General features: G+C 34.4%; 1 protein-coding gene across 15 annotated transcripts in view; it reads left to right on the forward strand.

Annotated features, from left to right (window-relative positions):
• The window catches only part of LOC129557945 (lysine-specific demethylase 6A-like), a 175,667-nt gene that overhangs the window by 130,184 nt on the left and 26,676 nt on the right, over positions 1–18,807 (forward strand). For all 15 annotated transcript variants that reach the window (XM_088834370.1, XM_088834368.1, XM_055428604.2 and 12 more), the window contains 7 exons: positions 1,333–2,093; positions 7,050–7,179; positions 8,961–9,066; positions 9,608–9,813; positions 12,625–12,689; positions 12,770–12,844; positions 13,587–13,735. In XM_088834370.1, coding sequence (XP_088690496.1) covers positions 1,333–2,093; positions 7,050–7,179; positions 8,961–9,066; positions 9,608–9,813; positions 12,625–12,689; positions 12,770–12,844; positions 13,587–13,735 — 1,492 coding nt within the window. The remainder of the gene's footprint in view (positions 1–1,332; positions 2,094–7,049; positions 7,180–8,960; positions 9,067–9,607; positions 9,814–12,624; positions 12,690–12,769; positions 12,845–13,586; positions 13,736–18,807) is intronic.

Genomic DNA, 18,807 nt, shown 5'->3' on the forward strand with positions numbered 1-18,807 from the left:
AGGAGCAACAGTTGGTACCAGGCATGAAACAAGGGACTTGTTTAGAATTGGGAAAGGAGTACATCAAGGCTGTATATTGTCACCCTGCTTATTTAACTTATGTGCAGAGTACATCATGAGAAATGCTGGACTGGATGAAGCACAAGATGACACCACCCTTATGGCAGAAAGTGAAGAAGAACTAAAGAGCCTCTTGATGAAAGTGAAAGAGGAGAGTGAAAAGTTGGCTTAAACCTCAACATTCAGGAAACTAAAGTCATGGTATCTGGTACCATTATTTCATGGCAGGTAGGTGCGGAAACAATGGAAATAGCGAGAGGCTTTATTTTTAGGGGCTCCAAAATTACTACAGATGGTGACGGCAGCCATGAAATTAAAAGATGCTGCCTCCTTGAAAGAAAAGCTGTGACCAACCTAGACAGTATATTAAAACATAGAGACATCACTTTACTAAGATGAAATGACTTTACTGTCTAGTCAAAGCTATAGTTTTTCCAGTAGTCATGTATGGATGTGAGAGTTGGACCATAAAGAAAGGTGAGTGCCAAAGAATTCATGTTTTCTAACTGTGGTGCTTTAGAAAACTCTTGAGAGTCCCTTGGACTGCAAGGAGTACAAACCATTCAATTTTAAAGGAAAGTGGCCCTAAATATTCATTGGAAGGACTGATGCTGAAGCTGCAGGTCTAATACATTGGCCACCTGATGTGAAGAGCTGACTCGTTAGGAAAGACCTTGACTGATGCTGGGAAAGATTGAAGTTATTCCTTGGAAAAAATTAATAGATTTCATATGTTTTCTTTGAGAATAGCTGTTACTCTTCTATTATAGATTCAATATTAATTGTAAAGCATTAATATAGACACTGTTTACATATTAAACATAATACATTGTTATGATTGGTGATCTGGTTTATTTAGGATGTGTTCATAGCTTTAATCAGTAATGACTATATGCATGTTTTTCCATATCTAAATTTACTGAGTCATTTCTCTTTCAGTGAAAATGTATATATATATGTGAATTGGACACTAAAATTTCTCAAAGACTTCCATGAAGAATTATGTTGCCACACAAGTAAATGAAATCAGTTACACAGTCCAGAAATATGATTTTCCCTCAGGGTTACTAACCACTTTAATCATAAGATTGTGAAACTTTTAAAAATGATTTTTATGATTTTGGTTATATTATGTTACACATTTAGTTGTTTAGATTTTATTTAACGTTTTTATCCTCAGTGTTGTTCTTTGTACACATCAGGTGTTTGTTTAAAATTTGGCTGGAACTTGCAGTATTGAATTTTAAAAGTCTATTTTTCTCTTTTTTTTAGGGGTTTTACAAAGGTCAGAATTCACATTTCCCAGGATCTAATGATGAACAGCCTTCATTTTCCACTGATCCTGCCCTGTATCTCCAGGCAGCTAGCACTAATATTCAGACGTCACATAGGATGCTGCCTAGTAGTTCAGTAACACAGGGAACTGCTTTCAATCACCTCTCTCATATTGCTACCTCAGGTGACCAACAAGGCATTTGTTGTACCAAAGAGAGCACACCTTCAGGAAGTAGATCTTTTGTGCCTGAAATAAGCAGTCATACTGAAGATACACCTAATGGCTGTGCTGGTGTTAAGGGACTTTCTAATCGTGTTCAGCAGTTGATGGAGGAACCTATTTGCAGTCCAAACAGTGGAGATTCTACATCATCAAATTTAATTTCAGACAATCCTCAGATCTCTTCCTTGTTGATCGGAAAAGCCAATGACAGTGTGATGACTGAAGCACATGACAAAGTCAGTAGTATTCACCCAGAAAGTCATACAAAGACTAATAATTCTGTTGCCTCTGTACACTCTTCAGTCATTTCTACAACTGCTCCAAAATCTGCCGACCAGACCACCACCCTTGGTGTTACCAGCATCAGCAGTCCTCACATTAGGTTACAAACAATTAATGAAAAAGGCCTAGAGAACTCACATAGCTCTGAAAATACAAGCCTGCCTATGATTAGCCGCAAACCTGATTCTCAGATCATACCGTCAATGTCTGTGTCCATATACTCAAATTCTACAGAAGTTCTGAAGGCATGCAGGTTAGTATGGGAAACTTTATCACAAATTGAAAATAGTTCACTTCTGACTTGAGCAGAAAACAGAAATACTATTTGTATTCTATAAGAAATATAAAAAGTAATTACATAGTCACTTGTCCAAAATAACTATTTCAAAAGGAACTTTGTTATTCCTCAGTATTATGCATAAACTATATCAGTGAATTACATGTGAAAAGCACTTTTCTACAACATGTTGTGAAAAGCACATCTCTAGTATTACTGACTGTTGATTATCAGAGTTGTCATATTCTCTATGATTGGCGATTGAAACCAGTGAATGTATTAAATTATATTTGATAGAAAACCTGTAAAACCTTATTGATTGTTTTCTTTCTGGCAACATTTTCTGTGATTCTGGAAGAGGTTTTAAACAGGCAGGAGCGACAAGAGAAAGGAACAAAATATTTGAGAAATGTTAATAGACCACCATTCACTTTGGGAAGTCAAGCTATTTTCTGTTACTCTTAGAAAAATGAGCCTCAAAACTGTATTTCTTAAACGGGTTTCATTGCCTTCAAATAAAATATAAGCCTCAAAAGATGAGAAACACTTTCTTTGATATTGTGAAATTGTATAAATTTCCACATTCTGCACAATCTTATTCATGTTTTTTGAAAACACGTTTATTAAAATAAAATTGACACACCTTATAATATATCCCTTTAATATGTATAGTACAATGGTTTTTAGCATATTTCCATATAATGGACCAACCACCAGCACAATTTTTCAGCAGTTTTATCATCTCAAACAGAATACTGTTGTGCACATTTTAAAATAATGTTTTTATTGTTTGTTTAAAATCTATTCTAAAATTATCTTATTTCTCATACTTACATGCTGCATAGAAGAGTAAAACTTGTGTGATAGTTAAAATACCAGAGGTAATGCTTTTGTGTAATTTTCTAAAACATGACATTTGAAATTTGAATAATAATTGAGATTATAATGAATTAAAATAGAAGATATATACCATTAAATATAAATCTGAAGATTTCTTTAATCTATTTTGACTTTTAATTCAGGTTTTGAATTTCAAAGATAAAGAATTATTCCTTAATTACTGTAAGTCTTCTAAAACTGGGAGTCTTTACCTGTCTTCTCAATTGCTGAAACTAAAACATGTTTAGATTTTTCAGACACTTAGATTATCTTATTGGAAACCATCACTGATCAACCATTGAATATGCATTACAAAATTCTAAGCTGACACAAGTCTTAAATGTTTATATAGTTTGTACTTGGAGTTACTGGGGATAGAATGATAGAAAAATGGAAATAATTGATATTTTAAAAAATAAATGAGTAAATTAAGAAATTTCTGCCTTTCATAGTGGATTAAATTTTATTTTTCCCGTTTTATTTTACAAAATATATGTAAGCATCATTATGGGGTCCCTATTTTAGATTGAATTTTAAGCTCAAAACCACTAAAAAAGGACCTGTATTATTGCTCAAAATGTGTAAATTTGTAAGTTGAAAATAACTTACATATGGATGCATGGTTTTTCCAGTAAATTTGGCTAGCAATTTACTAGGGAAAGGATACCGTCACCATCTCCAACAGTTGTAAAGAGAAAAAGTAAAGAATAGAAGAGAAAGGAAGGAGGAAAGAACATGAATGTCAGGTCTTGAATTGAGGATAAAATTACTCATTTAACACAGCCAAATAGATAGCAATTAATAACTGTCATTTGGAGACAATTCCTATTACCGGATGCTGATGTGTTCTTTATGGACTGAATTCTGATTAGTTTAAGGAATCATCAGTTGATCTCTCTTTATAAGAAATTTATTAAGGAAAAAATTCTGTATAGCACCTCCCATTTTTTTGTATTTAAATGTGTTCAAAAGTAAGTTCACAGTAAGATATTTTTAAGTATGGTATTTTTAAAGTAATTTTTCAGTAATAGTACATTTCTGCAACAGTGAGATATCCTTAGTCTTTCCCACCTCCACTTTTTTCCCCCAACTTCATTTCTTTTAAAATTTGGATTTTTATGGTAAATCTTTTTCTTAGAATAGCAGTGAAGTCATACCTATTTAGAAATTAATGTGTTTCTGTTGTTTAAACTGTTCATGCTTTAAGGTTGATAGGTATTTTACAAAGGGAAAAAAAGTATTGTTCCTCAAAAACATTGGTTTTTTTCGTAATTAACTTTAGATTCTGATTTGACTAATTCATAGGGATATATACTAATCTTTTGATTTCATTGTACTTTTTGAGCAGAGTGTTCTCTTTTGTTATATTTCTTAGAAAAATTTTAAGGGTTATTAAAATTTTAAACTGTCAATGTTTGGTTTCATTTATGGCAGTTTGCTTCTGTTAAAATTTTAAAATGTAATTTCAGCATTTAAGTAATTGGACCAGTTTTGGGTTCCTTGCTCTTGCCTCATGTTTATTTCTTTTTTCTGTTTTCATATATTTTTACTTTGAATTGCTTGAGTTTTGTATATACTCTTAATTTACTCTGTTATTATACTATAAAAATCCTACAAGCAGATTTACACTTTCTGTCATTCGTTTTTCATATACAGGATGGTAAATACGCTTATAAAAATTTTTTTCAAGTACAATTAAATCCTTGATCCGTATGTTGCTGCTGCTACTGCTAGGTCGCTTCAGTCATGTCCGACTCTGTGCGACCCCATAGATGGCAGCCTACTAGGCTCCCCCGTCCCTGGGATTCTCCAGGCAAGAATGCTGGAGTGGGTTGCCATTTCCTTCTCCAATGCATGAAAGTGAAAAGTTAGGGTATTCTAAAATGTTTATATAATATTGTAGTACATCTCTCACTAGGAAACAAGTCTTCTATAATCAAACTTAAATCATTTTGTGGAAAGTATAGAGAGACCACCATAATTAAGCCTTGAAACCAATTCCTTTTATTATATAGAGATTATAATTGACTCTTAATGCATTGTTCTAAGGAGGATATATTTTTTCCTGTATTAGATTTTGACATGTATTTTGGTTGTAAAATCAGTTCTGTGGAGTTTATAAATTATCATCGTATTTTTAAATTTAGAAGCTTAAGATACAGGCAGCTTGAACCACACAGGTCACTATGCTTTATGCACAGATAATGAAACCTATTTCAAGACTGATTTAACATTTAAACTTATTTGCTAGTTAATTGTAAAATTTTAGTGTAATATAAATTTGTAAATTGTTTAAAAATGGAAAAGTCTGCATTTTTAACTTAATTTATAACTATATAAACCCTATCACAGGGAATCCTCTGGTGGTTCAGTGGTTAGCACTGTGCACTTTTATTGCCAAAATCCCTCTTTGATCCCTAGCCAGGTAACTAAGGCCAAAATAGGCTGTACACACTATGAGCTGTTTTTTATGGCGTTTCAAAGTTGATAACTACTGCATCTGAAACTTTAGTTTTCATTCAGTTCAGTTCAGTCGCTCAGTCATGTTTGAGTCTTTGTGACCCCATGAATCACCGCACACCAGGCCTCCCTGTCCATCACCTACTTTCAGAATTCACTCAAACTCATGTCCATCGAGTCGGTGATGCCATCCAGCCATCTCATTCTCTGTCGTCCCCTTCTCCTCCTGCCCCCAATCCCTCCCAGCATCAGTCTTTTCCAATGAGTCAGCTCTTCACATGAGGTATCCAAAGTATTGGAATTTCAGCTTTAGCATCAGTCCTTCCAATGAACACCCAGGACTGATCTCCTTTAGAATGGACTAGTTTTCATTAGTTCTGCAAAAATATCCTAAGTTTCAGACTTTTCTTTTCTTTAGCAAAAGTAAAGCTGAACAAGAAATGGTGGTTTTACTTCAGCTTGTGTAGTTGTATAATTTGAAATTTTAAATATAATTTGTAATTTGTTCTCTGAAAATACAACTATTTGTTCTGAAGAAACAGTGTATATTATTTTACTTTACAAAATAGAGCTTTTATATTCTTAAATTTTAATGTTTTAAGAGCAATTTCCTTATGTATTTTAATTCATTGATTACATTTCACTTTCAGTGATTGAATGTTAGAAAGTTAAATGGATTTCAGAGGCTTGATAGTTTTCTGTATTTGTTTCCTGAGTTTAAAATTTTAAGAATTTAAAAATATCCCTTAATGGTCTTGTACTGAAAAGAGATTTTGAGTTTGGAAGTAGCAGTTACATTCTAAGAATTTATAACTTACCAAACATGATATGTTTCACCAAATGAAAATATTGAAATCAAATAAAAATTAAATACAGTGTGAGAATGTTTAGCAAATATTCACATTAGTTTAAAAATTATTATTGTCTGGAGTCTTGCTTAATTTTGGGGAGCTGCGTGAAAATCTGTTTTCACAATAAAACAAATGGTCTTTCTCAATTTGAAAGCTGTCATGAAGATAATCTGGAAATAAGATCTAGGAAAAGAGAAAAATCTTAGTGTGAAATTATATAAAGGTTATATAAATCTTTTTTTGGTTCAGTTTCTTGTTTTAACATTACATGAAGAAAATATAAAGGTGAAACATGACAAAAATTTGGGAGTTCATATTCTTTTGGTGAGGAAATAAATTGGAAAACTGAAGAGGAAAGATACTTTATGTGTAATTCATGTTATATGTTTAGATAGCTTATTTCTGTTTTCTTATAAAAAATCAAGGTGACTGTTAAAATTAATTCTTTTTTGCTGAATTGATATGAATATTTTAGAATGATTTTATGATAAACTTCATTTACGTACCTAGACAGAGGATGAGATGGTTGGATGGCATCACTGACTCAATGGACATGGGTTTGGGTGGACTCCGGGAGTTGGTGCTGGCCAAGGAGGCCTGGCGAGCTGCAGTCCATGGGGTTGCAAAGAGTCAGACATGACTAAGCAACTGAACTGAACCTGAAACTTAACATTTTTTTCTTGTTTTAATCTGTTTTTACAACCATTGCACAACTGATATATTTCTTCTAATTGTTTTCTAGGAACTTAGATAAAAATGTCTTGTCTAATAGTCACAATTTGTTGGATAAATGTCCGCCTCCAAGACCGCCAACTTCTCCATACCCACCTTTGCCAAAGGACAAGTTGAATCCACCCACCCCTAGTATTTATGTAAGTCTTCTTGCTGATTAGTAATAATGCAGGTATTTGAACTTGTCTGCCTTTAGATACATTTTTAAACCAATGCAAATCTTCTTAGAGAAAATTAAATGTTTCTCTAAAGTTGAAAGCTTTAGAAAACCATGTTTGTGTCCTAGAGGATAACAAACAGCATCTCTCAGACTAAATATGGTCCACTACCTCTTTTTGTAAGTAAAGTTCTGTTGTTACATAGTCATAGTCACTTTCATTTATTTATATGTTACCTGATTGGTTTGCACTTGATTAGCACCCTTAACTAGTTGCAAAAGCCAATAGTTCATAAAACAAAAAATACTTACCATTTGTCCTTTCTTAGAAAAAGTTTTGCCACTGTACTCTAGACTGATTTTTTTAAAGAGAATATTTAAATTTAAAGTGTCTCTCACTTATGGACTGAGGTTCTCTGAGAGTAGCAATAGGTAATTGTTTTTATCTTAGTTTTTTGTTCACATGATTCTAAATCTACTCGTTGCCATCTTACGGACCTTAATTTTATGCTTCAAATTAAAGCAAAAATTTTTGTAAGTGACACAGTGGTTAAGAATATAGAAATTATGATTAGTGCATGTCACTAAAAAGGTTAAGAATAAATAATTAAACATTTTCAATTTGAAGCTAAATGTTTTTACTTTTGGGGAATTTTGGTAAAGAAAATTGATTTAAGTTAAAACAATTTCTTTGATTAGTGTTGCTGCTGTCCCTTAAACTATCCTGTTCTAAAAAGAAAAATTTCTAAGCTAAAATTTGAAGAGTAAATATTTAGAATGATGCTATGTAGGAGAGCATTTTGCATATCTGACCCCTTGTTAAACTAGATGCTGAAGGAAATTTACATGGCTCAAAATAGCCTGGAGTTAAAACTCTCCTCCAGGTTCCCCCCACCATTGTGTGCAAAACAAAGAATTCAATCACCCCCCCCAAAAAAAATGGACATTAAGCTGCCAGCCAGTTTCGCCTCTGGCCAGTCTCACTCCAAACAACCTTGGAGAAGAGCAGTCCCCCTTAAGACAGTAGCTTTCCACATACATGCCTGTATGTACTTACTCTTTTCTTGGGTAAGTGCAGCAACTCAGTAATCTGACTGCTGTCCCTTCTCACCTCATTAAAGGTGATCTGTTCCTGTAAAGTGCCGGTCTCATTCTTTTTCTGAACCTCGCCTTCTCTAATTCGCTTACTCTACAGATGCTACGTAAAACCAAATTTTACTCTTAAATTACCGCCTTAGATTACACTGACTTATTGTGAAAGGAAGGTCTGGTTATAAAAGGAAGCTGAACCCCTGAAACTGAACTTTTGGGGATTAATGGAGATTTATCTTTTTGGGGTGTTATTGAATGATTTTTTATTTTGATAATAGTCATTAAAACACTTTCGATATTTAGGTTTATATTTTACTTTTTCCATACCTCTTTTATAAGAATCTTGGAGGTATACTTGGTAAGTACACTTGGGAAATACTTTTGAACTGCTAAACTTTTTCAGTCTTTTTGTGAATATTGTGATCTAAGAAGTTAATAACACCATTTCAGAATTTAAAGTGTATCTCTTTTAAAGATGAATGTATATAGTGGTTTTCTTCCAGTAGAATTTTCCTGAAAGGACTAATGCTAAAATACTGTAGTATGCAACTCTCAGTGTTAATGGGTAAAATATTTGGTTGATGTAAAAATACCTGGACAAAAAATGGAAACATATTTCAGGATAGTACTTAGTCATTTTCTGAAATCTAACAAAACATTTCAATTTTACAGTTGGAAAGTAAACGTGATGCTTTCTTTCCTCCATTACATCAATTTTGTATAAATCCCAAAAATCCTGTTACAGTAATACGTGGCCTTGCTGGAGCTCTTAAATTGGGTAAGTTTTTTTCAAAAGTTGAAACATTTCTCTTACTATCATATTTTAAAAAACTGCCATCAACACACTTTTTCCTTGATGTTTCCCCCAATTTTTATTTTAATGGTAGGAAACCATTAAACCATTTTAATGGTATTAAACCACCTTCTTTCTGTCTCTGTCACATTAGCACATTTTTAACATGATGCCTATATTAGCCATTGACAATTTTTGATAGATTTTTACTTCTTTTTTAATTTGGTATTATTAGGCATCATGAATGACTTGGGTTAGTTAATGGAAGACGTTTTACAATGTAAGATGTAGGTAAAATTAGATCCAGAGCCTGCTTATGTCCCTCAGTCCCTTGTTACACCTTGTCACAGTGGTTAAATCTAATGATTTATGGGACTGCTATGAAAGTTTGGCCCTCATCTGGCTTGAAGCAGTCTTTAGAGAAATGGATGGAACATCACAAAGAATTTTTTTTTAAACAACTTTTGAAACGTTCATTATACCAAAAACAGTTTTATTTTTTGTTAAAACTTATTTATTCATGTAGATCTAGGGCTTTTCTCTACTAAAACTTTGGTAGAAGCTAACAATGAACACACAGTAGAGGTGAGAACACAGTTGTTGCAACCAGCAGATGAAAACTGGGATCCCACTGGAACAAAGAAAATCTGGCGTTGTGAAAGTAATCGATCTCATACTACAATTGCTAAGTATGCACAGTACCAGGCCTCCTCCTTCCAGGAGTCATTGAGAGTAAGTGTTTTTTTCCTAGAGATTTTTTTTCTAAATTAAATGCAATTGATTCTCTTAACAGTGTATTAATTAATATAATTAGGTTTTGTAAATATTACAGTAAACAAAAGATTAAACTATTGAAGGTTTAAATGAGGTTATATTAGCAGAAGTACATATTGTTAATAGAGAAAATACTGTTTAATAGAATATCCTTATTTTTGAAATGTTTCTATTTAAAATTATAAATAGGTTTACATAGTAGTTGTAGGCTGATTTTACTATGAAGACTATTACCTGGGCAGTGTTCTCATTTTTAATTGGTTTGTAAAAAGGCATTTCCATTTCATTTTATCTGAAAGATACTCTATGAAGAAGTGTTAGTACTCCTTCTGTGTCATTAATAGTCTCTAAATAAAACTGCAGAAGAAGCAGAAATTTACAAAAGCATCTAAAAATATTCTTTGCCTTGTTCACTGTACTATTCGGGAATGCTTTGAACCTATGATTCAAAGTATGATTAAATAAAAAGATGTTTACTCCTTGGAAGAAAAGTTATGACCAACCTCAACAGCATATTAGAAAGCAGAGACATTACTTTGCCAACAAAGGTCAGTCTAGTCAGGGCTATAGTTTTTCCATTAGTCTTGTATGGATTTGAGAGTTGGACTATTTAACAAAGCTGAGTGCCAAGGAATTGATGCTTTTGAACTGTGGTTCAAAAGAAGATTCTTGAGAGTCCCTTGGACTGCAAGGTGATCCAGCTAACCCATCCTAGAGGAAATCAGTCCTGAATGTTTATTGAAAGGATTGATCTTGAAGCTGAAACTCCAGTACTTTGGCCACCTGATTGGAAGAGCTGACTCATTGGAAAAGACCCTGATGCTGGGAAAGACTGAAGGTGGGAGGAGAAGGGGATGACAGAGGATGACTTGGCTGGATGACATCAGTGATGTTATGGACATGAGTTTGACTAGGCTCCAGGAGTTGGTGATATACAGGGAGGCCTGGTGTGCTGCAGGACTGTTCTTGGTTCTCAAAAGAACCAAAAATTCTCTGGCATAATTTCTTCCTGAATTTTTGGTGGAACCAAGACAGAAAAAAACCAAGATATGGGTTTTTAAGCTGTGCATCTGACTTTTCATATACCTTGATGTGTTGGGTAAAAGGAACTGCTGTAAGCAGGCTTTTAGTCATGTATTGGTAAAAGTATTGTGGTAGGGGATATTCTGTTATCTTATGATTTGGTCTTAGTCCTTGTGAAGCATGTGCCTCTCTACTGTGAACTTCATTAGTGCTTCATGTTTGGTTTTTTCCCCCCATTCTTTCAGTAGAACTGAAAGTAGAGTAGGCTGGAGTTTGTTATTTCTGTCTTCTCTGGAGATGTTTTTGTTGTTTAATTGCTCAGTACTGTCCGACTCTTGAATTCCCTCGAACTATACCCCCAGGCTCCACTGTCCATGGAATTCTCCAGGGAAGAATTCTTGAGTGGGTTACCATTTCCTTCTCCAGGGGGTCTTTCTGGCCCACAGATCATACACATGTCTCCTGCACTGGCTGGCAGATTCTTTACCACTGACCCACCATGGAAGCTTCTCTGGATATGTAGGTCCTAATAAAAATTCCAAAAAATTAGCCAGTGATTAAGGAGCTTCTTCTGAGTGCAGATTTTTCTGTAAAGAAAAGAATCCTATGGTATATTTCAAAAAGGGATTTTTTTCTGTCTGATATTGTCCGTCGTTTTTCTTTCCCCAGCAGAGTATCCATGTTGTTTTCTGGTCCCATTAATTTTAGTTTCTATTTTTCACTGCTTTTTAAAGAAAAAAAAAAAAAAAAAAAAACTTCTGGACATAGCAGTTTGACCTGTGTTCTTTTACTAACATGAGACTGGTAAACTCTTTTTAAGGATGAAGTGGCTACTTCCACATCTCTTACATGTTTTACAGAATCATTAGTAGAGTATTGAATTTGCAGATATTTTCCCTGTTCTATTGTGTTTTCACTTTTTCTGATGGTGTCCTTTGAAGCATGAAAGTTTTAGTTTGGGTGAAAATTTTGTTTTAACTGGTTAACTTTTGGTGTCATAGCTAAGAAAGATTTGCCATGCAGACTTATTCTTTGTTTTGTTGTAAGAGTTTCACAGTTACATGTGTTGCATTAGGTCATTGGATCCATCTTGAGTTAATTTTTCTCTTTAGTAAAGGTTGGTGTCTAACATTTATTCTTTTCAATATGGGTTTCTAGTGTCAGTACCATTTCTTCATTGAATTATTTTGGCATCTTTTTCAAGAGAGTAACAAATGTTTATTTAGATTTAATTTCCTTCCTAGTGCTGTGTTTTATTTATATAAAATGTATTTTGTAAGAAGTTTAGATTATTAAGAACTGGATGTTCTCTTAGTTGTATTACTATACTCCACATAGGCAGGGTTAGGATAAAAAATTTTATAGGAAACTTTAAATCTTTATTCACCTGTATGTGTCATAACTGTTGTTTTTGTAGGCACACACACTCCTGCCAATTCAAAATGTGTATTTTAGCTTGATTGGCATTTATAAGTAACGTTGATAGCAAGACTATAGAACTTTGCTCTCGTTTTCTTTTATTGTCACTTTAATTTGTGTCAAGTAGAAGAATATACACATTTCATTTTAGAGTTCATGTAGGAAGAACAAACTCCAGTCTTTTGGTGCAGTGTGCCTATAGGAAACTGTTTTTCCAATCATAATCAGTAGCACTCATGTAGATATGATTATTTTATTCAGTTGTGTAATGGGAAGTACAGTCTGTAGCAGGATAGTAAAACATGAATGTTTTTGCTTAATTTGTAGGAGGAAAATGAGAAAAGAATGCAACATAGAGAATATTCAGATAATGAATCTACTTCTGCAGATAAGTAAGCAAATTTTAGTATGCATTGCATTCAATGTTCCTGTCCAAAAGGCATGAATTTACTTTTGTTGTTTTCTCTTTTAGTACTGGAAGGAGAAGGAAAGGACCTTTTAAAACTATAAAATTTGGAACCAACATTGACCTCTCTGATGACAAAAAGTAAGACCTCCTGTTCTAGTAGCATGAAGTGCAAACAGAAATGTAGAACTGAAAGTTGCCTACTTTTATATTTTCTTTAAACCTGTGGGTATCATGTTTTTGTGTGTTCACAGAGAAGTTTTTGCTAGCATTCTGAAATTATTTTTATAAGATTTTAAAATGGTATTTTTGTTATCAGTATCAAAACAGTTTCACAGATGTGCAAATGAAATTATAAGATTGTCACACTTTTTTCAGTTTTTTAATATTTCGTTTATTGATTGTCATTTGGCTGTGCTGGGTCTTCCTTGAGGCACATGGGCTTTCTCTAATTGCCACAGCAGGGTTTACTCTATAGTAGTGTGCGGGCTTCTCACTGTGGTAGCCTCTTTTATTGCAGAGCACAGGCTCTAGGAGCAAGGGCTTCAATAGTTGCAGCATGTGGGCTCAGTAGTTTTGGCTCACCAGCTCAATTGCTCTGCAGCATGTGGAATCCTACTTTCCTGACCAGGATTTAACCTGTCTCCGCTGCATTTGCAGGTGAATTCTTAACTTCTGGAACCAGGGAAGTCCCATAAAATTTTAAGTTATCTATTTGTTTTAGGACTTCTTTGAAAAAGAAGTTAAAGACTAGTTCCTTTGACCTTAAACATTTAAAACTTAACAGATTTAAATGTTTTTTATTTCGATTGCAAGATTTTGGGGTTAGTTCTCATTAATGTTTGTAACAATATTATAGTTTCAATGTATCATTTTATTTCAGGTGGAAGTTGCAGCTACTTGAACTGACTAAACTTCCTGCTTTTGTCCGTGTTGTATCAGCAGGAAATCTGCTAAGCCATCTTGGTCATACCATCTTGGGCATGAATACAGTTCAGTTATACATGAAAGTTCCAGGGAGTCGGACACCAGGTTATTTTTATGAAATAATTACTTTGTATAGTTGAACAAAGAGTTGATCAAATGTGGTAGGTGCACCTGTAGTGTTTCCCATTTGTAACTAATGAAGTCAATAGGATTTAAAAATTCTTTCTAGTAGGCAAAAATACTGTAAGTATTCTTATAATTAAATATGAAAGTATCAATTTATTCTGTCAATATGACTTTTTTATGCTTTTTATATGTAACCATCAGAAAACTCAGAAAAATTTTAAGCTCGCAAGGGGCAGTCTTTTTTCCACTGTCTGTTTTCCATGTTTTTTCTTTTTTAAAAATTTTATTTTTATTTTATTTATTTTTATTTTATTTTATTATTTTACAATATTATATTGGTTGGTTTTACCATACATTGACATGAATCCGCCCCAGGTGTACATGAGTTCCCCTTCCTGAACCCCCCCTCCCACCTCCCTCCTCCCCTTATCCTCCCTCTGGGTCATCCCTGCATACCAGCCCCGAGCACCCTGTACCATGCATCGACCCTGAACTGGCGATTTGTTTCATATATGATAATATACATGTTTCAATGCCATTCTCCCAAACCATCCCACCCTCACCCTCTCCCAGAGTCCCAAAGACTGTTCTATACATCTGTGTCTCTTTTGCTGTCTCGTATACAGGGTTATCATTTGCATCTTTCTAAATTCTATATGTATGCGTTAGTATATTGTATTGGTGTTTTTCTTTCTGGCTTACTTCACTTTGTATAATAGGCTCTAGTTTCATCCACCTCTTTAGAACTGATTCAAATGCATTCTTTTTAATGGCTGAGAAATACTCCATTGTGTATATGTACCAAAGCTTTCTTATCCATTCATCTGCATATGGACATCTAGGTTGCTTCCATGTCCTGGCTATTATAAACAGTGCTGCAATGAACATTGGAGTACATGTGTCTCTTTCAATTCTGGTTTCCTCGGTGTGTATGCCCAGGAGTGCAATTGCTGGATCATATGGCAGTTCTATTTCCAGTTTTTTGAGGAATCTCCACACTATTCTCCATAGTGGCTGTACTAGTTTGCATTCCCACCAACAGTGTAAGAGGGTTCCCTTCTCTGCACACCCTCTCCAGCGTTTATTGCATGTAGACTTTTCGATAGCAGCCATTCTGACTGGTGTGAAATGGTATCTCATTGTGGTTTTGATTTGCATTTCTCTGATTATGAGGGATGATGAGCATTTTTTCATGTGTTTGTTAGCCATCTTTATGTCTTCTTTGGAGAAATGTCTGTTTAGTTCTTTGGCCCATTTTTTGATTGGGTCATTTATTTTCCTGGAATTGAGCTGCAGGAGCTGCTTGTATATTTTGGAGATTAATCCTTTATCAGTTGCTTCATTTGCTATTATTTTCTCCCATTCTGAAGGCTGTCTTTTCACCTTGCTTATAGTTTCCTTTGCTGTGCAGAAGCTTTTGATTTTAATTAGGTCCCATTTGTTTATTTTTGCTTTTATTTCCGATATTCTGGGAGGTGGGTCATGGAGGATCCTGCTGTGATTTATGTCAGAGAGTGTTTTGCCTATGTTCTCCTCTAGGAGTTTTATAGTTTCTGGTCTTACGTTTAGCTCTCTAATCCATTTTGAGTTTATTTTGGTGTATGGTGTTAGGAAGTGTTCTAGTTTCATTCTTGTACAAGTGGCTGACCAGTTTTCCCAGCACCACTTGTTAAAGAGACTGTCTTTTCTCCATTTTAGATTCTTGCCTCCTTTGTCAAAGATAAGGTGTCCATAGGTGCGTGGGTTTATCTCTGGGCTTTCTATTTTGTTCCATTGATCTATATTTCTGTCTTTATGCCAGTACCATACTGTCTTGATGACTATGCTTTGTAGTAGAGCCTGAAGTCGGGCAGGTTAATTCCCCCAGTTGCATTCTTCTTCCTCAAGATTGCTTTGGCTATTCGAGGTTTTTTGTATTTCCATACAAATTGTGAGATTATTTGTTTTAGTTCTGTGAAAAATATTGTTGGTAGCTTGATAAGGATTGCATTGAATGTATAAATTACTTTGGGTAGTATACTCATTTTTACAATATTTATTCTTCCAATCCACGAATACGGTGTATTTCTCCATTTATTAGTGTCCTGTTTGATTACTTTCACTAGTGTTTTATAGTTTTCTATGTACAAGTCTTTTGTTTCCTTAGGTAGATATATTCCTAAGTATTTAATTTTTTTCGTTGCAACAGTAAATGGAATAGTTTCCTTAATTTCTCTTTGTATTTTCTCATTATTAGTGTATAGGAATGCAAGGGATTTCTGTGTGTTGATTTTATATCCTGCAACTTTACTGTATTCATTGATTAGCTCTAGTAGTTTTCTGGTAGAGTCTTTAGGGTTTTCTGTATAGAGGATCATGTCATCAGCGAACAGTGGAAGTTTTACTTCTTTTCCAATTTGTATTCCTTTTATGTCTTTTTCTGCTCTGATTGCTGTGGCCAAAACTTCCAGAACTATGTTGAATAGTAGTGGTGAGAGTGGGCACCCTTGTCTTGTTCCTGACTTTAGGGGAAATGCTTTCAGTTTTTTACCATTGAGGATAATGTTTGCTGTGGGTTTGTCATATACAGCTTTTATTATGTTGAGGTATGTCCCTTCTATTCCCACTTTCTGGAGGGCTTTTATCATAAATGGATGTTGAATTTTGTCGAAGGCTTTCTCTGCATCTATTGAGATAATCATATGATTTTTATTTTTCAGTTTGTTAATGTGGTGTATTACGTTGATTGATTTGCGGATATTGAAGAATCCTTGCATTCCTGGGATAAAGCCCACTTGGTCATGATGTATGATCTTCTTAATATGTTGTTGGATTCTGATTGCTAGAATTTTGTTAAGGATTTTTGCATCTATGTTCATCAGTGATATTGGCCTGTAGTTTTCTTTTTTTGTGGGGTCTTTACCAGGTTTTGGGATTAGGGTGATGGTGGCCTCATAGAATGAGTTTGGAAGTTTCCCTTCCTCAGCAATTTTCTGGAAGAGTTTGAGTAGAATAGGTGTTAGCTCTTCTCTAAATTTTTGGTAGAATTCGGCTGTGAAGCCGTCTGGACCTGGGCTTTTGTTTGCTGGAAGATTCCGGATTACAGCCTCTAGTTCCGTGCTTGTGATGGGTCTGTTCAGATTTTCTATTTCTTCCTGGTTCAGTTTTGGAAAGTTGTACTTTTCTAGGAATTTGTCCATTTCTTCCAGGTTATTCATTTTATTGCCATATAATTGCTGATAGTATTCTCTAATGATCCTTTGTATTTCTGTGTTGTCAGTTGTGATCTCTCCATTTTCATTTCTAATTTTATTGATTTGGTTCTTCTCCCTTTGTTTCTTGATGAGTCTGGCTAGTGGTTTGTCAATTTTATTTACCTTCTCAAAGAACCAGCTTTTGGCTTTGTTGATTTTTGCTATGGTCTCTTTTGTTTCTGTTGCATTTATCTCTGCCCTAATTTTTACGATTTCTTTGCTTCTACTGACCCTGGGGTTCTTCATTTCTTCCTTTTCTAGTTGCTTTAGATGTAGAGTTAGGTTATTTAGTTGACTTTTTTCTTGTTTCTTGAAGTGTGCCTGTATTGCTATGAACTTCCCCCTTAGCACTGCTTTTACAGTGTCCCAGAGGTTTGGGGTTGTTGTGTTTTCATTTTCATTCATTTCTATGCATATTTTTATTTCTCTTTTGATTTCTTCTATGATTTGTTCATTATTCAGCAGCGTGTTGTTCAGCCTCCATATGTTGTCATTTTTAATGGTTTTTCTTCTGTAATTGAGATCTAATCTTACTGCATTGTGATCAGAAAAGATGCTTGGAATGATTTCAATTTTTTTGAATTTACCAAGGCTAGATTTATGGCCCAGGATGTGATCTATCCTGGAAAAGGTTCCGTGTGCACTGGAGAAAAAGGTGAAATTCATTGTTTTGGGGTGAAATGTCCTATAGATATCTGTTAGGTCTAACTGGTCTATTGTATCATTTAAAGTTTGTGTTTCCTTGTTAATTTTCTGTTTAGTTGATCTATCCATAGATGTAAGTGGGGTATTAAAATCTCCCACTATTATTGCATTGTTGTTAATTTCCCCTTTCATACTTGTTAGTAATTGTCTTACATATTACGGTGCTCCTATGTTGGGTGCATAAATATTTATAATTGTTATATCTTCTTCTTGAATTGATCCTTTGATCATTATGTAGTTTTGTTCTTTGTCTCTTTTCACAGCCTGTGTTTTAAAGTCTATTTTATCTGATATGAGTATTGCTACTCCTGCTTTCTTTTGGTCTCTATTTGCATGGAATATCTTTTTCCAGCCCTTAACTTTCAGTCTGTATGTGTTTTGAGGTGGGTCTCTTGTAGACAACATATATGGGAGGTTTGTTTTTGTATCCATTCAGCCAGCCTTTGTCTTTTGGTTGGGGCATTCAACCCATTTGCGTTTAAGGTAATTATTGAGAAGTATGATCCTGTTGCCATTTTCCTTATTGCTTTGGGTTCAAGTTTGTACACCCTTTCTGTGTTTCCTGTCTAGAGAAAATTCTTTAGCATTTGTTGGAGAGCTGGTTTGGTGATGCTGAATTCTCTCAGCTTTTGCTTGTCTGTAAAGCTTTTGATTTCTCCTTCATATTTGAATGAGATCCTTGCTGGGTACAGTAATCTGGGCTGTAGGTTATTTTCTTTCATCACTTTAAGTATGTCTTGCCATTCCCTCCTGGCCTGAAGAGTTTCTGTTGAAAGATCAGCTGTTATCCTTATGGGAATCCCCTTGTGTGTTATTTACTGCTTTTCCCTTGCTGCTTTTAATATTTGTTCTTTGTGTTTGATCTTTGTTAATTTGATTAATATGTGTCTTGGAGTATTTCGCCTTGGGTTTATCCTATCGGGGACTCTCTGGGTTTCTTGGACTTGGGTGATTATTTCTTTCCCCATTTTAGGGAAGTTTTCAACTATTATCTCGTCAAGTATTCTCTCATGGTCTTTCTTTTTGTCTTCTTCTTCTGGGACTCCTATGATTCGAATGTTGGAGCGTTTAACATTGTCCCAGAGGTCTCTAATATTGTCCTCATTTCTTTTA

The sequence above is a fragment of the Moschus berezovskii genome, chromosome Y, assembly GCF_049115385.1.
Source record: "Moschus berezovskii isolate FMDL1 chromosome Y, NW_MosBer_1.0, whole genome shotgun sequence".
NCBI lineage: Eukaryota > Metazoa > Chordata > Mammalia > Artiodactyla > Moschidae > Moschus > Moschus berezovskii.